A 20,073-nucleotide genomic window follows, 5' to 3' on the forward strand; every position below is an offset into this window, starting at 1 on the left:
CATGGTATGTGCTTCTGCTTACTTGCATCTTCTTCAATTTTTTTCTTCAGTGTCCAAGTACAGGTCTTTCACATCCTTGGGTAGGTTTATTCCTAGGTATTTTATTCTTTTTGAAGCAATTGTCAATGGCTTAAATTCCCTTTCTGTTAGTTTATTATTGGCATATAAAAATGCAACTGGTTTATGAATACTAATTTTGTATCCTGCTACTTTGCTGAATTCATTTATCAATTCTAGTAGTTTCTTGGTGGAATTTTTGGGTTTCTCTATGTATAATATCATGTCATCTGCAAATACAGACAGTTTTACTTATTCCTTTCCAATCTGGATGGTTTTTATTCCTTCTTCTTGTCTGATTGCTATGGCTAGGACTTCCAGTACTATGCTGAATAAAAGAGGTGAAAGCAGACATCCCTATTTTGTTCCCAATCTTAAAGGGAATGCTTGTAGTTTTTCCCTGTTGAGTACAACGCTAACAGTGGATTTGTCACATACAGTCTTTCTTAGTTTAGGTATATTCCCTCTCTTCCCACTTTGCTGAGAGTTTTTATCATAAATGGGTGCTGGATTTTATCAAAAGCTTTTCCTGCATCTATTGATAAACAATTTTTATTCATTTTTGAATTATTTTATTTATTTATTTTGAGAGAGGGAAAGGGAAGGAGAAATAGAGGAAAGAGAAACGTCAACGTGTGGTTGCCTCTCGCATGCCCCCCACCAGGCATATGTCCTAGATTGGGATTTGAACCTTTGGTTCACAGGCCAGCACTCAATCCACTGAACCACACCAGCAAGAGCCACAATTTATTTTTAAAAGAAAAAAAGTTTTCAACATCTTACTGGCAAAGGAATTAGTTATGACTTAGGAATGTTTGTAAATTGACCTATTAAAAACTAAAGTTATACATTAATGTAAATAATTACATATTATGAATAGTATAATTTAAAATTGTACCAATCAGGATTCATCCCTTTCCTTATACCACTTTCAACTCCTTTAATTACTGTCTTTTTTTGTAAACAGCACTTCTCAGAATTCAGCCTCACAAGTTATTAAAATAAGGTGCATTTTTATATATTAAACTAACAAAAAATATCAATGTGCATGAGATTTTGATGTTTCACTCATGCATTGTTGTCATATTCTATGATATATCCATGTTTGTTTTTATATAAAATTAATGTCTCCAAATACTCAGCAAGTAAAACTGGTGAAACTTGACACTGCCCCCTGCACTGTCTGGTGTTGGCACCCTAGCTGAGAAGATATTAGAAATATTAAAATAATAATATGTGATATTATTATAACACCAAATACCACAGTTGAGGAGCTAGAAAATGTCTTCTTACAAAATGATTCAGTTTTCCACTCAGGAGCGAGATGATGTTGATACTGCTACTATTCCTATCTCTGTCACCACCACCACCATCATCACTTGCTTACTATGTGCCAGGTATTATATTAAGAGTGCATGGCAGTCAGCTAGTTAACTGTCTCAATATACATACTCCACTTTTTATAACAAAAATGATGAAATTTGGGCATTGCTTCATCTTTTCTGGACATAGTCTGTATTTTTTCCATTTCTCCAGAAACGAAAATGTGAATTCTCACTAACATGTGAACCTTCAGTCTACTCCAAACCTCCTGAAGACGTCTGAAGTGTAGTGTTAAGTACTTCAGTCTACTACATACACTTTTGGGTAACTATTATTCAGTTTCACTGGTGTGGGAGTGTGCATGTGTGTATTCTCTTATTAATGTCTAAAACAGCATAGGTAGAAGATTATACAATTAAGTCTACAGCTAAGGAAACTTTACAGGAAAAAACAGTAATATCCAAATTGCAGAGAAGAAAAAGATTACCTTCATTATAAGGGAACTATTCCAAGATTTTACAAGTTCAATAGCTCTTAGATCTTGCCAACTAATGAAGTTATGAAAATGATTTCCCGTTTTCCTATGAAAAATGGAAACAACATTTTGACACTCATATAAATCAAACACTATATTATATAAAAGATATGCCACAAGAGGAAAGAAAATTAGAGGCCAAACTACTTTCAAAGTAATCATTTAATTAGATTGGGCTTTCCAAATTACTTTCTTCTCTTTGATTTATAAATTAAACATATTTTATAACAAATATGTGATATAGAATATGAAATTTTAACCAGGTAGATGAAAAAAAGATATTTTTAAGCACTATAATGTGTACATTTCAAAAAAAACTAGTGAAAAAACCCTTAACTTGCTTATACACTTTTAAAAAGCAAGATGGGAAAGGCAATGCCTTCCCCCTTCGTTGTACTTACCTTGACATGCACAATCAGATAAAAACCTCTGTACAGACAGAAGAGCTGAAATATTGCCAAGCCAATTTCTACAGCTGTTAACTTCAAGGTTTGCTTAGCCACAAGCAACCTACCAGGCTTACCAAAATTTGCTAATAAAAAGAAATTCAACAAACTCTCTGTCAATACTACAATAAAAGTACAGAACTAAGAAACAGTAGAAATAAATCATTTATCCTTTGAGACTCCTGCAAATCAACCACTGATGATCTATTCATCTTCAACATCCAACTCAGGTTTGCTTTCGACCCTGTCTCCTGTGTAAATTTAACCATGTTCCACCCTGATAGCCTTATAGGCACACCTTTGTAGGTAACCCTCCTTTCCTCCTGCTGCTCTTAAGAGTCTCTCTTTGTCTTTAATCTTGGGTAACTTAATGATGATGTGCCTTGGTGTGTTCCTCTTTGGGTCCAACTTCTTTGGGATTTTCTGGGCTTCCTGGACTTCCTGGAAGTCTATTTCCTTTGCCAGACTAGGAAAGTTCTCCTTCATTATTTGTTCAAATATATTTTCAATTTTTTGCTATTGTTTTCTCCTTCTGGCATCCCTATAATTTGGATATTGGAACACTTCAGGTTGTCCCAGAAGTTTGTAAGACTCTCTTCAGTTTTATGAATTCTTGTTTCTTCATTCTGTTCCTGTAGGATGTCTATTTTTTTCCTTTTGTTCCAAATCATTGCTTTGAGTCTTGGTTTCCTTCCTGTCACTTTACGTTCCCTGAATACTTTGCTTTATTTCATTTTGGGTATCCTTTTTTTTTTTTTTTTCATTTTTTGACCAAGCTCAATCAGATCTGTGAACATTTTGATTACCAGGGGTTTAAATTTTCCATCAGATAGGTTGGCTATCTCCTCATCACTTAGTTCCCTTTCTGAAGTTTTGCTGTGTTCTTTCATTTGGGCCATATTTCTTTGTCTTGGCATACCTAATAAGTTGTAAGGGGGCAGGGCCTTAAGTATTCACCTGGGCAGGGCAACCCTCTTGGCTGCACTGCAGTGCCGCCTGTGGGGGAGGGACCAGAGAGAGAACAATGCAGATCGCCTGGCCATCTCTAGCACACTTTCCAACAGACTCTCGAGTGAGACTGGGAGTTTCTCCCACGGTGGCAACTGCCGTAATCCACAGCTAGCTCTGAGTCTCAGTTTCTCCTTCAGCCAGCCCTGCCCATGTATTCCACCATCTCACTTTGGTTTTTCTGAGCCTGCCCAGCCCAGCCTGTGTGGGCCACTGCCTTATCGGTCTGGATGTTCTGGTTGATTTTTTTCTTTAATTCCTTGGTTCTCGGAGTTCCATGCAGTTTGATTTTCTGGCACTTCTGGTTATTTATTGATTTGAGATTGGTCGTTATCCTCCTTTTGCTTGTGTGAGAAAGCAAAGGGTTTCTACCTATGCCTCCATCTTGGCCAGTACTCCCCCTCATTTTATTTTTTTAATAGGTTAATTTACCAAACATTCCTAACATGACTAATTCCTTAAGTCACTCAGTGAGATGTTTAAAACTTTTGTCCCTTTGAAAATTATTGTGGTAACTCTAGAAATCATTTTTCTAAGTCCTCAGGTATTGCTGATTTTTTCTTGCTGTGGGCTGAAGCTGTGACCTTTCCAAACTATTTTTGCAAAGTGTGTACACCTTGTTGTATGGTCACTGAAGTTTCTGAAACTTCTGTTATCTCTGTGATCAGCTAGTGACTTGAGAAAAATTTTCTTAAAGGTCTGTCTCCAAAAAGACCCATAAAGGGTATGGCACTTTAAATCTTCCAGCAGATGCTAGCAAAGGAAGTCACTGCAGCTGAGAGGGCTGAAAGGGCCGGAACCAAAGTAAGTATCAGAAAAAGTCTTGTAGGTCACTGCCAAATCCATTAAAGCTTATCAGCTGACATTTTTGTAGGACAAGGTCCCCACTGCCTTCTCCGACACCAGGCACTTGCACTAGGGATGTGGGCTAATTTCCTCATACCCACAGCAGGGATGAGGGATGGAGGGTGATGGCTGGTGTGCACACACCCTCTTTTACTTAAGAACAGCAGCCTCTGCCTTCATCTAGGACTCCCCTAGTTGTTATAAGGGCCAATCAGGTTCTAGAGTTCTGAAACAGTTTATTCCATTCTCTCTTTCCAACTTTCTACTCCACTATTCTGCATGATGTCATTCTCTGCCCCTTGACTTTCAAGTTAACTATCTACCTTTTCAACTCCTAACCTGGGTCAATCTAACCTCTCTCCACCTTCAATGCCAAAACCACTGAGAAATGTTGGAGAATCACATAGCTTTGTGAATTGGTACCATTTTTCATATCTATGGAATGCAACCTTGTCTATGTTCTCAAAGTCACTTAAAATTTTAAAAGTTTTTCTCTTGCCCTTCATTACTTTCTTCTCCATTCCCCAAATTTTGGCATATCCAAATTTTCATGAGATTTCTCAAGTCCTAGAAATCTCAAAAGAAATAAGAACACGAACATTACCTTCCTCAATGCTCACCTCCTCCACCAGCTACACCTACAGTCATCATGCATTTTCCTCAGTTTGGAGAAAAATCTTTCCCTCTCCAGGTTTACAGCTGACATCTCCATCTGTACTCTCCATATCCATGCCTTTCTCCCTCTTCCGTCACTTCATTTAATCAAATATTTCTTCAGTTCTCTTCTTTAAACATCCTTAATCTCCCCATCTTTGAAACAGAATCAAAAGCATTTCTCTTAACTCAGGATGCCCCCTTCCTAGCTAAGCTCCCTCGAAACTTCCTCATCACTCCCGACTACTTCAACCAAATACAATTCAGTATGATCACCAGTGTTCCCAGATTTACAGGATCCTTTTCCATCTGACTTGACCTTTCTGCACTAGTGCCCAGAAAAACACTTTCTCTGTCCTAAAACTGTCACTTTCCTAGGTTTCTCTGGTAACACCGTAGTATTTCTCCTCCTACCTCTCACAGTACCTCTTATTGGTTTCCTTTGCAGATACGGTTCCTTTGACAGGGAGTTAAATTGCTGGTGTCTGCTGGGGGTTTTATCCTTGAGCCCCTTCTCTTCTTAACTAGCTGCTCTCTGTGGAAAATCTGACCCACACTCATGGATACAATCATCACAGAACCACTCACCAATCCACACCTCCAGGGCCAGCCTCCGACTTCAGTTCTACCCCCTCACAAATAGCTGCCTTCCTCATATCTCCTGAGATTGTCCCACAACATCTCAAATGCAGCCTGTCCACCCAAACCTTCTGCTCCTCTTCCTCTAGTGTGCCACACCAGAGTTGATGGTATCCTTTGAGTGCTTAGCCCAAAACTCAGGGGTTGGAGGGTTCTTAACATCTCTAGAGCTTATATTCTAATGGGGGGGGGGGGGACGAAACTAATGGGTAAATAAAAATATTATTTCATATGGTGATTATGGTATAAAAAGGAATAGAGGAACTGAGGACTGAGGTGTCTTTTTAGATATGAGATCTGAGACCTGAATAACTACTAACCTTCAAAGAGACTTCTCAGTCTTAGTTTCATTCTCCTCAAATCCATTGTCCACCTTACTTTAAGAATATTATTTGTAAAATGTCAATTTGGTCATGTTACTCTTCTGCTTAACATAGTTTCTCACTGCTTATAAGAGGCAAACTTCTTACTACAACAAATGGCCTTTCCTGCTCTAGGACCCTGTCTTCCTCTCCAGGTTCATCTCAGTCACTCAAAGATTTGAGTGCCTACTATGTGCCAGGTACTCTTCTAGGTGTGGAGGACTGATCAAGAACAGGGCAAACAAAAACCCCAATATTCATGGAACTTCTTAGTTCTATGAGAGAGATACAATAAATAAAAATGCAAATAAGAATTTTAGATAATGACAAGTACAGTGAAGAAAATAAAATGGCAATGTGAGGCGTAAATAAAATGATCAGGGAAGGTCTCTTAGAAGAACTGATGTTTGAGGTAAGATCTGAGTGATAAGAGGTAAATCTCAGGTAAGAGAGCTCCAGCAAGAAGGAACAATGGGTTCAAAGCAGCTCCTTCCAAATGTGGGAACCAGTGGGGAGTGTTCAAGAAACAGAGAGCAAGACAGTGTGGCTGGAAAGCACAGGATAGGAGAGAGGTGGTCAAAAACGAGGTCAGAGTAGAGGAGTCAAACACTTGGGCGTGGTGTTGTGCCTATTTCACCCCTTGATTTCTGAAGTACTTTTGATGCTTCAGACACACCATTCTCTTGTTCCTCCTGCCTTTGCCAGGGACTTACTCCTCCCACTTAGAAAACTCATATTCATCCTTCAAGACAGATGAATGAGCCTCAAGTGGCTCTGTGAAACCTTCCCTAGCTCCTCTTCTCTGCTCTTCAGTCTCTCCCTTCAGGCTGCACCCCAACTATCTACGTGCACACCTGTATCTACAACCGGACTGGGAGTCTCCTGAGGGAACTGTCTGTTCACTTTCAGAGTCTCACCACCTAGTCCATATACCAAAGGAGTATATTTGATAACTTAAAAAATGTTGCTTTACCAATAACAACTATCAGATTGTGTTTGATGGAAATGACATGTATTGACGTAAGATTCTTTGAAGTCATGCTACAATAGCAGCCACTTATACACTGGAATCTGATTTTTAATTACTGATTCAGCAAATATTTATATAGCATTCTGTGCCAGGAGCTAGGGACATAGCTGTGAACAGAGAGACATCTTGTCTTTGCCCCTATTAATATACTTCTACCAAGGAAGTCAAACAAATAATTACTCAATTGCCTACTTATAACAGGAATAAGTCCTATACAGGAGAAATACTGGGTGCAACAAGCGACTTTGACAGGGAGACCCTGCCTACTCTGGGTAAGGAAAGGCTTCTTGGAGAAGTGACAGTGGAAGTGAGCTCTGAAGGATGCATCAGAACAAACAAGGAAGGTGAACATTCCCAACAAAGTGTATTATATCTTCAATGTTTTCAAGGCAGGGTGAAGCATTACAGGTTTAAGACTAGTACAGCTGAAGAACAGAGACAGGAAGATCACAAGATGAAAGTAGCATCATTAATTCATAACACATAGAAAACGATCTAGAGTACAGGTAGTAGCACATAGTCCAATATTCACTTAGCAGTGATTTAGGCTTATTTTATCTCTGCCAACAATAAATGGAGAAATGGAAGAGAATCATGAATGGCAATATTGTAAATAAATTGCCTTAAACCTCTCTAACACATTATACCATTCTGTGGCTCTTAATATATTTTGTGTCATAAGTAATTGGTAAGAACCATTGACACAAGTATCAAGTACTACAAAAAAAAGATATATTTTCAGTGCTATAAGAACACAGTAGCTTATGTACCTATATTATGAGACTATAAATTCCTTGAGGGCTGGTATTCTTGTTCATCTTTATATTCAGTTCATCAACCAACACAGTGCCTTACTCCCTCTAATGCCCAGTTACTGAGTGCATCCTGGTTCCTATGGCTCAGTTTATGGTACTCATTGGCACACACCCTGATCTGAGGTTATTTGGCAGAAGCCTCCCTGACAAAGTAAAGAAACAGAACAGCTCTAAAATGATTTTTTTAGAACAAAAGGAATTTAAAGCAATCAAAATGGAGGAAATATCATTAAGAGTTATTTTATAATATACCACTAATTAGATATATTGGAAAATTTTTTTAACCTGAAGAGCTTGAAGAAAACTCAAAGATTGAAAAGAAGTTAATAAGAAAACATAGATGTTTGGGGGAATGTGGGAAGTCTAGGGGAATGTGGGAAGAAGGAAAAAATAAAGTTCAAAGTTTTAGACTTCTTGACAGTGTCTAAAGGAAAAGAACATTTCTGTGATCATAAAGGCACAAATGCCCCATGGACACAGGAGGAAATACAATGGGCTGGGAAGAGAAGGTGCTGGCTGAGACTGGAATAAACAGTATATTCCACAAGGTCCAGTCTGTCTCTTTTTCTGTCAGAAATGAGCAAAGAATGTCAGGGAGCTTGTAGAATCTGCCAGCATTATAACCCACAACAGCTCACTAGGGCCCCAGGAGCAGAAAAGTCTCTGTAATTTTAAAGTAAAAGAAGCACAAAACCTTCTGTCTCTTTTTAAATATCTAGTATTTTAGTTCCTACAAGCAAAGTTTCCAAAACTCTTGAAAGAAAACAAGCATCTTAAGGAAAGCCAGCCAAGAAGAAACTCATAATTACTTGTTTCAAGAAGAAATCTTAACCTACAAGAGCAACACCAACAAGAAAAGTGACCTATCTTGGAATCTGACTCATATTTCTCCTAAAAATGAGATGATCCAACTGCCACATAAAAACTTTGCTTCCTAATACTTTCAGCTTCATGTCATGAATGACCTGATATCGGGTTCTGATGAAAACAATCTCTGTGGCCAATGACCTAATCTCCAAACCCAGCCAATCATTATATTTCCAATTAGTTTTTTTCCCTAAGAAACAACTCTCCGGCCTCTGCTTCCATATCAACCACTTCCCAGATTTACCTTGGTCCTGTTCTGCCAGCTTTTTTGCTCCCTAACTCCCTCTAAATTTGGTGTGGTGAGGGGTGGGGGCCAGACTCACTGTCCAAATCCTCCATCTTCTCTCTTCTATCTTTATAATCCCTACCAGAGAACATACCTACTTCTCCAGACTATTCCTACAGAAACAGTAGGAATACTGTTGATACTGTAGGAATAGTGATACTATTGCCCTCCCACCCCAGGGGACATTTGTTAATGTCTGGAGACATTTTTGGTTGTCGAAACTGGGTGCAGAGGCTACTGGTATCTAGTAGGTAGAGACCAGGGATGATGCTAAACATCCTGGACAGCCCCCAACAACAAAAAATTAACTGGCCCAAAATGTCAACAGTACTACTATTTAGAAACCCTGACCTATTGGACATTGATAGCTTTAATTCATTTATTACTTTACCTGAAAAATATATTATTACCTATTTAATACTTGCTATGCCCAAGTCACTGGGTGGGGAGTTGGTGGGGGGAGTTTCAGGGGAACTGCAGATGAAGCGACCAACCTGAGGTGCACTGTGCCCTGAAAGAAAGAGAGCCCACCTGGAGAAAATGAGCCCGGCCTCAGTCTAAACCAGACCAATGTTCTAACCACTTTGGGGACACCTCCACACGCCCATGTCCCAAGAGAAACACTTTCATCACGTTCTCTTCTACCCACCCTCATTACCACTAACTTAAATTTTGTATATTTTCTTCTCTTATATTCTCTATAATTTATATCATATCCTCCCAAACATCAAGCCAGAAATACTGTTAAATTTGAACTTCCTCTTGGTCTGACTTAAAAGCCAAGTCTCTGTAAATTCACCCTGATTACATTTCTTAGATTTATCCCTGTGCTTTATATCCATCACCAGTCTCCCTCACTGCCCCAAGCTCAAGATGCTCAAGACTCTTTGGAGTCTAGCACTTTGTAACAAAGAAACATTTTACAGTGTTGAAGGCAAATGGGGATAGTGGAAAGAGCATATACTTTGGGGTAAAGAAGATAATTTGGAATCTTGTCTCTATTTAGTAACTGAATGACCTTGAATAGCTTACTTATTTCTCTAAGCCGCAGTTTCTTTCTCTATAAAAACAGGCAATATCAAAATAATAAATTTCTTTGCAAGAATAATATAACCTTAAGTACTATTACAGATCTTTACTATATGGTAGTTATTAAAAATTATAACTGTGTTTAATTTATATATACTTCTCATGCTGTATGTACTTAAATATTAAATTTGGAGTAGACTGAAAATGTAAACCATAATTATAGTATTGCGTTTCTGAAATCTATTAGGTTCCCCTGAATCTTTTTAGTTACAAACTAATTTTTAAGATCTTCAGTCAAGGCTCTTTGAAAAAACTAACACTAAAATAAAGGAATGAATAATTTCAATAACAGCAACACCCTTTTAAAAACTTATTATTATTGTTATTGTTATTATTATTTCATATGTCTATCTCAGATAACATGCAAGGAACATATTTTAATATACCAGAAAGTAAGCTTACTTTCATCCCTCTTAATCAAGCAAAACTGTTCTTAATTCACAAATTTAAAACTCTCCAAAAAGGCTTCACAGCAGTGTACTCACTGTGGTATGAACCCAGCCATAGAGAGCTCATCACACTTACTTGTTCCACGTAATAAAAGTCGCTCTCTGTGTTGAAATGCCAAGACCAACAATTTGATTCATCTCTATTCCTGCAGCTAAAAACAAAGATAAAAATACATGTTTAAAAGCCACCGAATTTTTCTTTATAAATTGTAGTATGGAAAAGAAATTATTGAGTATAATCTTGGAAAAACATTTAGGTTTAACATTTTTCTTTTTTTTATTGTTCTATTACTGTTTTTCCAATTTCCCCCCATTGCTCTCCTCTACCCAATCCAACCCCCAGCTACCACAGTCAATACCCACTCTGTTTTCCATGTCTTTTTTTCCTTTTTTTAAAATTGTTTCGATATTATTTTGTATTGATTACAGGTGTACAACATAGTGGTTAGACAATCATATACTTTACAAAGCATTCCTCCTGACATTCCCAACACCCTACTGCAATTTTAATAATACAATTGGAGCTAACATAATAAAGAAAGCATTACTGAGATGATTGTGTAGTAGTATTTTTTACTTAAGGGTAAAAAAGTCATATACTAATAATAACAAAATGGCCTTTTTGCTTTAAATGTTAGAAAAAACAAAGACTATTAAAAGTAAGTGAGATTGTATTTTCTTCTTGATTATACTAAAAGATTGGATCTCAATTTAAGCAAGGATCAAGTAGCTTAATCATTATGATCAATCATAATAGAAACTGATAAATGACAGCAAAGAAAAGTCCCCGTTAAAAGTAATGTCATTATTAAAACTCAGATCTTATTTTCCACACAAATCAATGCTAGGATACAAATAAAAACATAGTGTGGGGTTTTTTTGGTCCAAATATCTTAAAATATATTGTTTTTGGGATGTTCTTTTTTAAAAAGTGTTTTTACCCCACTGGGAAAATTAGACAAAAATTTAATTTGAGCAGAGGAAGACAAGTCACTCCCTAAACAGCACTCTTTCCAAAATGCTTAATCTGAACCTGATTGCGAGGAAATAATCAGACAACCACAAAAATGCAGGACAGTCTACTAAACTGGTTTGTAATTTTGAAAACTGTCAATGTCACAAAGAACATGCTATAGATTAAAGAAGGCTATACTGATTGACTGCTAAATGCAATGCCTCACGAATGAATCTTTGGTTGGATTCAAGATTGAAAACAAAAATTGTTACTGGCAAAGATAATATTTCTAATATTCAAGACTAAGTATTAGAAAATATTACTGTTGTAGACCCTGAAAAAGAAGATACCTACTAAGAAAGGCTCCTGGTGGCTAACTAGGCTCAATTTTTTAAAAAGAGAGCCTGCCAGTCATTTCTAGTCACAGACTTCTCAGAAAACTGCATTTCATTGAGAAGCCTGCACTAAACTAGCTACCTCTGCACTGAACTGCCTGCCTGCACTGTTTCTGCCATCTGAGCCAGCCCTTATAAAGGAGTTCCTAGAATCCTATTTCAGCCAGTGAGACTGAGGCTTTCCCTATCTACTTGGAGCTGCACAGCTAAATCATTAATATCCTCAGTGATAAATCAGAGCAGTTTCATTCTGACCAATCAGGGAAGTATCTTTTGGACTAATTAAACTGAAGGATTTGGAGTCCTCATTTGCATGACGACAGACCAATCAGGAATCAGGGGCAGGAGTTTCTGTCCATATAAGCCAGCTCCCTACTGGCTCTGGGAGCCCACTCTCTGTTTCCATAAGGGACTGAAGACCAGTTTTCCCTAGCTGAGCTGAATGAAGATGTCTCACCAGAGCAAAGCCAAGCAGAGCAGTGCAGAACAAAGCAGACCAGTAGAACAGGTTAGAGCTGTCCAGGTAGTGAGAAGCCTAGCCCCAGAGCTACCTCACAGCCTTGCTGTATTTATAACCATGCTGTATCACAATTGAACTGTTTTGCACTGGACAAAGTTTCCTTCACCATACTTCAAAATGGGGATTCCTGTTGGGAGTTGAATTGGCACCAACTACCATCAGTTGACAAAGTATTAATGTTAAATTTCCTTGTGATAACTGCACTGTGGTGTTATAGGAGAATAATCCTTTTCTTTGGAAATGATGCTTAAGTATTTAGGGATAACAGGTTAGTATGTCACAACCAAACCTCAAAAGGATCAGCCAAAAAAATTCCAGAGGATGATACAGTAAACATTGCAAAACATGTCTGAATCTCAGAGAAAGGAATACAAGTATTCAATGCACTATTCTTGCAAGTTTTTTATAGGTTTTGAAATACAAGTCATTTTTCACTATTTTTTGAAAGGTTGCATGGAAAACATTCTTAAAGAGCTGAGTTCAGACCATAGCTGCAGCCAGGAAAGCACTTTGCATCAAGAGGCCATATAGGGAAAAAAAAATTATTTTACAATAAGGGTTACTCAGTTGTAACTCCTGCCAGCAGGAACTGTGTTGTAACTTTGTTTATAACACTCTGGTATTTTGTACACAACAGGAAAGCAAATAGATACTAGCTACAACCTTGAATAAAGAAGGAAGGTGAGCCTTTTAGATTGGCTGCAAAAAACTTAAAGCAGAAGGCAGAGTTGCTGTCACTTTTCCTTGAGAAAGTGGTTTCACTAGAAACTGCGAAAGTCCCCTGAAAAATACTGGGAAAGTGTGGTGAAAGAAAAACAGCAAAATGGAGTTGATATTGTCATGAGAGCAATCTAAAATTGAGCCAAATGCCTTCAGGAAGCCTAGCTACTCACACTCTCCAAGTGAAACTGAACTTTTGCACTAGGCTAAACCAAACGGCTACATCATGATAGTTTCTAGAACTTACTCTCTGTTTAAAAATAAACTTCTCTTCTAGCAATACACATAAACAATTAATCGTGCATAGCATACTGCAAATCTGCTTGCAAGCACCAACCACAGTTCTTTTAGAGCAACTTGTGTAAGCCTTTTACACAAGACAGAAAAGGGCCCCCTTCTTCTGTCTTTATAAACTCTGTCCCTCTTTCATGTTTGAAACACAGTTGGGGTTTCTAACCAAATGTATTTTTCCAACCCCTAAATAGCACTTTTGTTTGCCTTGCCATTCTTTGTTGGGAACTTGCACTGCCTGGTTTCAGAAGCTATAACAGCCCCCCCCGCCCCGCCCCCATGGCTAAGGCTGAGTGAGTGACCTTGGGACCATAAACCAAGGAGACAATGCTTATCTCCCTGGCAGGGGCGCTGTTTCTGCTCTTTTCACTTCACCCTGCCTGGCCCCCAATGCTTGATCAGTTAGCCAATGACGGGTAAGATTCCTCAAGGGAGGGATGACCTAAGACAGACAGGATCATGGGGAATCCCCCAGGGAAGGACTTGGGGAGCTATAGAAAAAGGGGGTGATGGACACTTGCCCCTCAGCTTTGACAGCCTGAGTTCTCATTCTGTCTGCAAGAAATCTCCTAATCTCTGGGCTGCCTTACTTCCCCTGCCTGACTTAAGCCTGAAACAATGACTTAAGCCTGAAACAATGCTGGAGGTGGGTGCTGCCCTGTGCTGGAAAGGGCAGGTTCCCTAGGGCGATCAGGCCTAAGAAAGAATGCACAAAATCCTATGAAACCTACTTTGCTAATACCCTCAATTTAATTAATAAGGGACCAAGAAGGAAGTGAGTTTTGTTCCCCAAAGATTTATGGCTCTTTAACTATCTGACCCTGATTCAGAATAAACCCTCAGAGTTCTTTGAATGCTATCTATTGTTTAATCATTTCTGCCTGACAATGATTGATGAGCTTTACGTATACACCCTGTATTTCTGTGCAAATTGAATCCAATAAAAGCCTGTCAAGGCATGGGTCAGGGAGCTCTCCTCTTGAGAAGGTGGCCGAGGAGCCCCAAGGCTTTTTCTCCTCTTGAGAGAGAAGTTGCGCGTCCCTTTTCCTCCACAGGACTTGGTAGTCCATGTGAATTTGTCTCGTATCTCATCCATAACACTGCGGATACTGTGGGCCAGTGTCCGAGTCAATTCTTTGTCAAAATTGATTGACACCATGACCCCAATAAAATACTATTCATATAATTATAACTTAGGAAACCCACAAAATTCTATAGACTCCTAAGGAAAACTTTTATTAAAAACAAAACATAATTTATTGTATTTATTTTTATATCCAATTACCTTTGACAGATTCTTTTATTACGGCAACAAATTGAAGCCAAAGAACATCAGGATCAATTTCAACCCAGCCAATTTGAGGACAAAGATTCTCTACCTATGGAAAAGAGATTTAGTAAAAACAACATTAGATCAAGTCACTAGTACCTGGCCCCTAAAATTACTGGTTAAAATCATGAGCAACATAGTTTTATGTATTATCTACTTTATTTTTATTGTCAAAGTGGAAAATATATTTATAAGGAATAAAAAAGAATGATACGCCAAAATAACATTAGTTTTCTTCAGTTCATGAGTTTGCAGAAGATTTTAGCTTTCTTTATTTAACCTTTATTTTCCAAGTTTATTTTTCAAGTTTTCTACAATGAAGATGTGTTATTTAGTAAGAAAAAAGTCAGACTTTTAAAAAAGAAAAGTTAACAAATAAAATACCAAGTTCTGGTTCAGACTGTGTTGGAGCAAGCATACTCCACCCTGTTCCTCCCACTAAACACAGATATAAAACCAGGGCACAATTCATAGAGCAGCTATTTGTGGACTCCAAAAAGTATATGGGGACAGAGAGAATAGGCTAGAAGACAAGAATTCAAGTACTGCCCTGACAAGTGTGGCTCAGTTGGTTGGACGCTATCCCACAAAGCAAAAGGTCACAGGTTTGATTCCCGGTCAGGGCACATGCCTGGGTTGCAGGTTGTCACCTGTTTGGGTTCATACAAGCTCTCGGTGTTTCTCTTCCTCTCTTTCACCCTCCCTTCCCTTCTCTCTAAAAATAAATAAATGGAACTTTGAAAGAAATAAAGAAGAATTCGAGTACCACTGGACTGGCAGTAAGTTTCCTATTTTTCTTCTGGTATCACCTGGCCTGGACTCAAGGCAGCCTGAAAACCACAAGTGGGCATCAGCATGCAGGAAAAACCCAAAGAGAAGCACTCTTCTTTTGGTTAACACACAGAGAGAATAGGAAAAGCCTCATTTTTCTTTTCTTTGCCCCCCACCCTTGCCTCCATGCTTTTGTACACAGGCTAACTCATAGTGGTGGCTGCAGCAGTTAACCATAAGCACCTAAAACACTGAGAGGGGTAGAACTTTCTCTCCAGTCAAAGTAGCTGTGTGTGAAAGATGGTAACGTGAACCCCCATGGCTTTTATCTCTCTGCTCTTACATGTGGGAAGTGCCTGGCAGAATAACATAACGAAAGCTCCAGGTTTCTGGGAAAAGTACCAGGAAGATCTCAGAGAGGGAGAAACTTGAGAAATCTAGTCCTGAAAGTTGTGTATGTATCCCCGGGCTCACCTCAAAGCTGTAGGTGTGAAATGTAATCCTAAACAGCATAGCAAAGATGTTAAGATCAACACAAAAGGTTAGAACACTTGACCACTGGGTGGCACATACACACAGTATATCCAAATAGTACTGCCAAGATTTTTAAAACAGAACATTGAAACAAAAGTCCGAAGAAGGCTGATCAGAATGTTTAGCCCGAATCCAACTGTATTAACTGCCTGCTAAAAGAATAATATCAACATTCATAATAGGATTTACACAAGATCCAGAGTCTTATACCATGATATTCAAAGTGTCCAGGATACAACCCCAAAATCACAAAGTATATTTAAAAAAAAAGAAAAGAAAAATCTCAACTCACATGGGAAATAATAATAGATACTAATGTTAAGTAGGCACAGATATCTGATAAAGGCTTTAAAGTAGGTATTATAAAGGTGCCCCAAGAAGTAAGGGCAAAGTCTTTTGAAACCAATGGAAAGACAGAAAATCTCAGCAAAGAAATAGAAGGCATGAAGAAAAACAATGAATTTTTTAGAATTAAAATATACAATAATTAACAGAATGGGAGAAAATAAGAGATGCTGATCAAAGGGTACAAATTTTAAGTTATAAGAAGAATAAGTTTTGAAGACCTAATATACAGCATGGTGACCATAGTCATTAATAATGTATGGTATACTTGAAATTTGCTAAGTAGTTTTCAACACACACACAAAAATAGTAATCTTGTGAGGTGATACATATGTTAGTTAGCTTGATTGTGATAATCATTTTACAATGTATAGGGATACTAAACATCACATTGTACAGTTTTCATGTAACAGTCTTTATTTGTCAATCATACCTCAATAAGGCTGAAAAATCAAACTGAAAATAAAAACATAATAATTTAAATAAAAAATATACTGGATGGGCTGAATAGCAGAATGCAGGTAGCCAAAGTCAATAAACTTAAAGATGTATCAATAGAAATTATCTATTCTAAATAACAGAGAAAAAATATTGAAAAAATGAATAAAGCCTCACGGATTTCTAGGAAAAGAGTAAAAGGTCTAATATTTACATCATCAGAGTCCGCGAAGAACAAAAGAAAGAGTTCCATGCAGAAAAATATCACTTCAGGGAAGTAACAGTGCTAAAAACATTCCAAGTGCAGTGAGATTTCAAATCTGCACATTCTAGAAGCTGACACACCTCCTGACAAGAGTCATACACATCCAGATTCAGCATAATTAAAATGACAAAAGCCAATTACAAAAATTTGTAAGCAGCCAGATACATTACATGTGTAAAACAATGATCCAACTGACTGTAAATTTTTCATCAGAACCATGAGGGAGAAGGAAAAATAGCCCAACATTTTTAAAGTGCTAAAGGAATTGTCATCCACAATTCTGTATCAAAATTCCAGCAGAATTTTTTGTAGGTATAGGCATAATTATTCTAAAATTTATATGAAATTTCCAAACAACTAAAACAGCCAAAAATGTCAAAAAAGAATGATTTTGGAGGAATCAAACTACATAATTTCAAGACTTACTATAAAGCTATAGTAATCAAATAGTTGTGCTAGCATAAAATAGACAAATAGATCAATGGCACAAAATACACCCCTACAGATATAGACCCCTACAAATATAGTGCAGAAATAGACCCCTACAAATATGGTTAATTAATTTTTGACAAATGTACTGGGCAATTCAGTGGAGAAAAGATAGTTTTTTCAAAATAGTTGGAACAATTACACATTCATGTGCAAAAAAATTAACCTCACCTAAACCTCACATCTTTTTTTATACTAAAACTAATTTTATTCATAGACTACATAATCATTTTATGTACATTTTATTGACTATGCTATTACAGCTGTCCCAATTTTTTCTTCCCTTTATCTTCCTATGTCCTGCACTGCCTCACACTCTATCATTCTCCCCCACCCTTAGTTCATGTCCCTGGATTGTACATATAAGTTCTTTGGCCTCTCCATTTCCTGTACTATTCTTCACCTCCCCCTGTCTATTTTGTACCTACTAGTTGTGCTTCTTATTCCCTGTAGCTTCTTCCTCCATTCTCCCTGCTCTACCTCCCCACGGATAACCCTCCATGTGATCTCCACTTCTGTGATTTTGTTACTGTTCTAGTTGTTTGCTTAAGTTTTTTGGTTTTGTTTTAGATTCAGTTATTGATAGTTGTGAGTTTGTTGTCATTTTACTGATCTTATTTTTCTTAGATCAGTCCTTTTAACATTTCATATAATAAGGTCTTAGTGATGATGAACTCCTTTAATTTGACCTTTCTGAGAAGCATTTATTTGCCCTTCTATTCTAAATGATAGCTTTGCTGGATAGAGTAATCTTGAATGTAGGTCCTTGTCTTTCATGACCTCAAATACTTCTTTCCAGCCCCTTCTTGTCTGCAAGGTGTCTTTTGAGAAATCAGCTGACAGTCTGATGGGAACTCCTTTAAATGTAATTCTCTCCTTTCTTCTTGCTGCTTTTAAGGTTCTCTCCTTCTCTTTCATCTTGGGAAACTTAATGATGATGTGCCTTGGTGTGTTCCTCTTTGGATTCAACTTCTTTGGAACACTCTGGGCTTCCTGGACTTCCTGGAAGTCTATTTCCTTTGCCAGATTGGGGAAGTTCTCCTTCATTATTTGTTCAATGTTTTCAATTTCTTCCTCTTCCTCTTCACTTTCTGGCACTCCTATGATTCACATGTTGGAATGTTTAAAGTTGTCCTGTAGGTTCCTAAGCCTCTCATTTTTTTTTTTGAATTCTTGCTTCTCCATTCTGTTCCAGTTGAATGTTTATTTCTTCCTTCTCCAAATCATTGGTTTGAGTCCCAGTTTCCTTCCCTTCACTGTTGGTTCCCTGTACTTTTTTCTTTATTTCACTTTGCATAGCCTTCACTTTTTCCTCTATTTTGCAACCCTACTCAACCATTCCTGTGAACATCCTGATTCAGTGTTTTGAACTCTGCATCTCATAGGTTGGCTATCTCTTCATTGCTTAGTTCTATTTTTGGAGATTTGATATGTTCTTTCATTTGGGCCATACTTCTTTGTCTCAGCACAGCTGTTACATAGTAAAGGGTGGAGCCTTAGGTATTTGCCAGGGCCAGGCAACCCACTTGGCTGTGTTGTGGCACTGTATGTGTGGGAGGGGTCAGAGCGGGAACAATGCCCTTGCTCGGCTCTCAGCCTGCTTACAATCACTTGCCCCACTTTCCACAAGCAAATTGGGCCTTTCTGGTGCTGATTCCCCAGGTGGGTAGGTTTGTATACATTCTAGGACCTTATAGGTCTCTCCAGTGAACACTTCTGTGAGGTTAGGAGTTTCTCCCACCATCACAACCCCCACACATTTTTACAGACAGAGGGTTTGAGGCTTTCTTTTTCTGCTCTGGAACCCTGGGTTGTGCAGTCTGTCTCATTCCCCAGTTGTTCCTCCTGGTTTATATGCATGCACATGTAGGAGCACTGAGTCTTCCAGCTGCCACCTTGCCACATGTCCTCTCCACCCCAGCCCCCCATCTCTGCCACTCCTACCAGTCTGGGTGAATATTTCTTCTTAACCTCCTTGGTTGTCGGATTCCATGTAGTTCAATTTTTCTGGAAGTTCTTGTTATTTCTTGTTTTTAAATTTGTTGTCCTTCTTTTGTTTGTGTGAGGAGGCAAAGTGTACTTACCTATGCCTCCATCTTGGCCAGGAGTCTCTAAACCTCACACCTTACACAAAAGTTAATCCAAAGTGGATAGTAGATCTAAATGTAAAACTGTAAAAAGTGTAAGAAAACTGTGTTTTCTTTAGAAGAACACACAGGAGAAAATCTTTGTGACATGGGGTTAAATGAAAAGTTAGATATGACACCATAAGTATGATTCATAAAACTTAATTTGATTTTTAATTAAAAAATTGATAAGTTGTACTTCATCAAAATTAAAAACATTTGCTCTTCAAAAGATACTATTAAAATGAAAAGACAAAGTACAGAAACTGATTGAAAACATTTGCAAATCATATAACCAATATAGGAATCATACCCAGAATATAAAAAGAAATCTCAAAACTCAAGTACAAAAACAAAAAATGCAATTAAAAATGGGCAAAAGACTTGATCAGGCAGTTTACCAAAAAATAAATATGGCAGCAAACATGTGTATGGAAATATTCAACATCATTCACCATTAGGGAAATGCTAATCAAAACCAAAATGAA

At 37.9% G+C, this 20,073-nt stretch overlaps 1 protein-coding gene across 3 annotated transcripts in view; it reads right to left on the minus strand.

Moving 5' to 3' along the window:
• GK5 (glycerol kinase 5) overlaps window positions 1-20,073 on the minus strand; it is a 101,725-nt gene that overhangs the window by 61,727 nt on the left and 19,925 nt on the right. For all 3 annotated transcript variants that reach the window (XM_036018320.1, XM_028502815.2, XM_036018319.1), the window contains exons 2-4: window positions 14,573-14,666; window positions 10,483-10,558; window positions 1,868-1,961 (exon numbers count right to left, since the gene is read on the minus strand). In XM_036018320.1, the coding sequence (XP_035874213.1) occupies window positions 1,868-1,961; window positions 10,483-10,558; window positions 14,573-14,666 (264 nt within the window). The remainder of the gene's footprint in view (window positions 1-1,867; window positions 1,962-10,482; window positions 10,559-14,572; window positions 14,667-20,073) is intronic.

This window comes from Phyllostomus discolor, chromosome 2 (genome assembly GCF_004126475.2).
Source record: "Phyllostomus discolor isolate MPI-MPIP mPhyDis1 chromosome 2, mPhyDis1.pri.v3, whole genome shotgun sequence".
NCBI lineage: Eukaryota > Metazoa > Chordata > Mammalia > Chiroptera > Phyllostomidae > Phyllostomus > Phyllostomus discolor.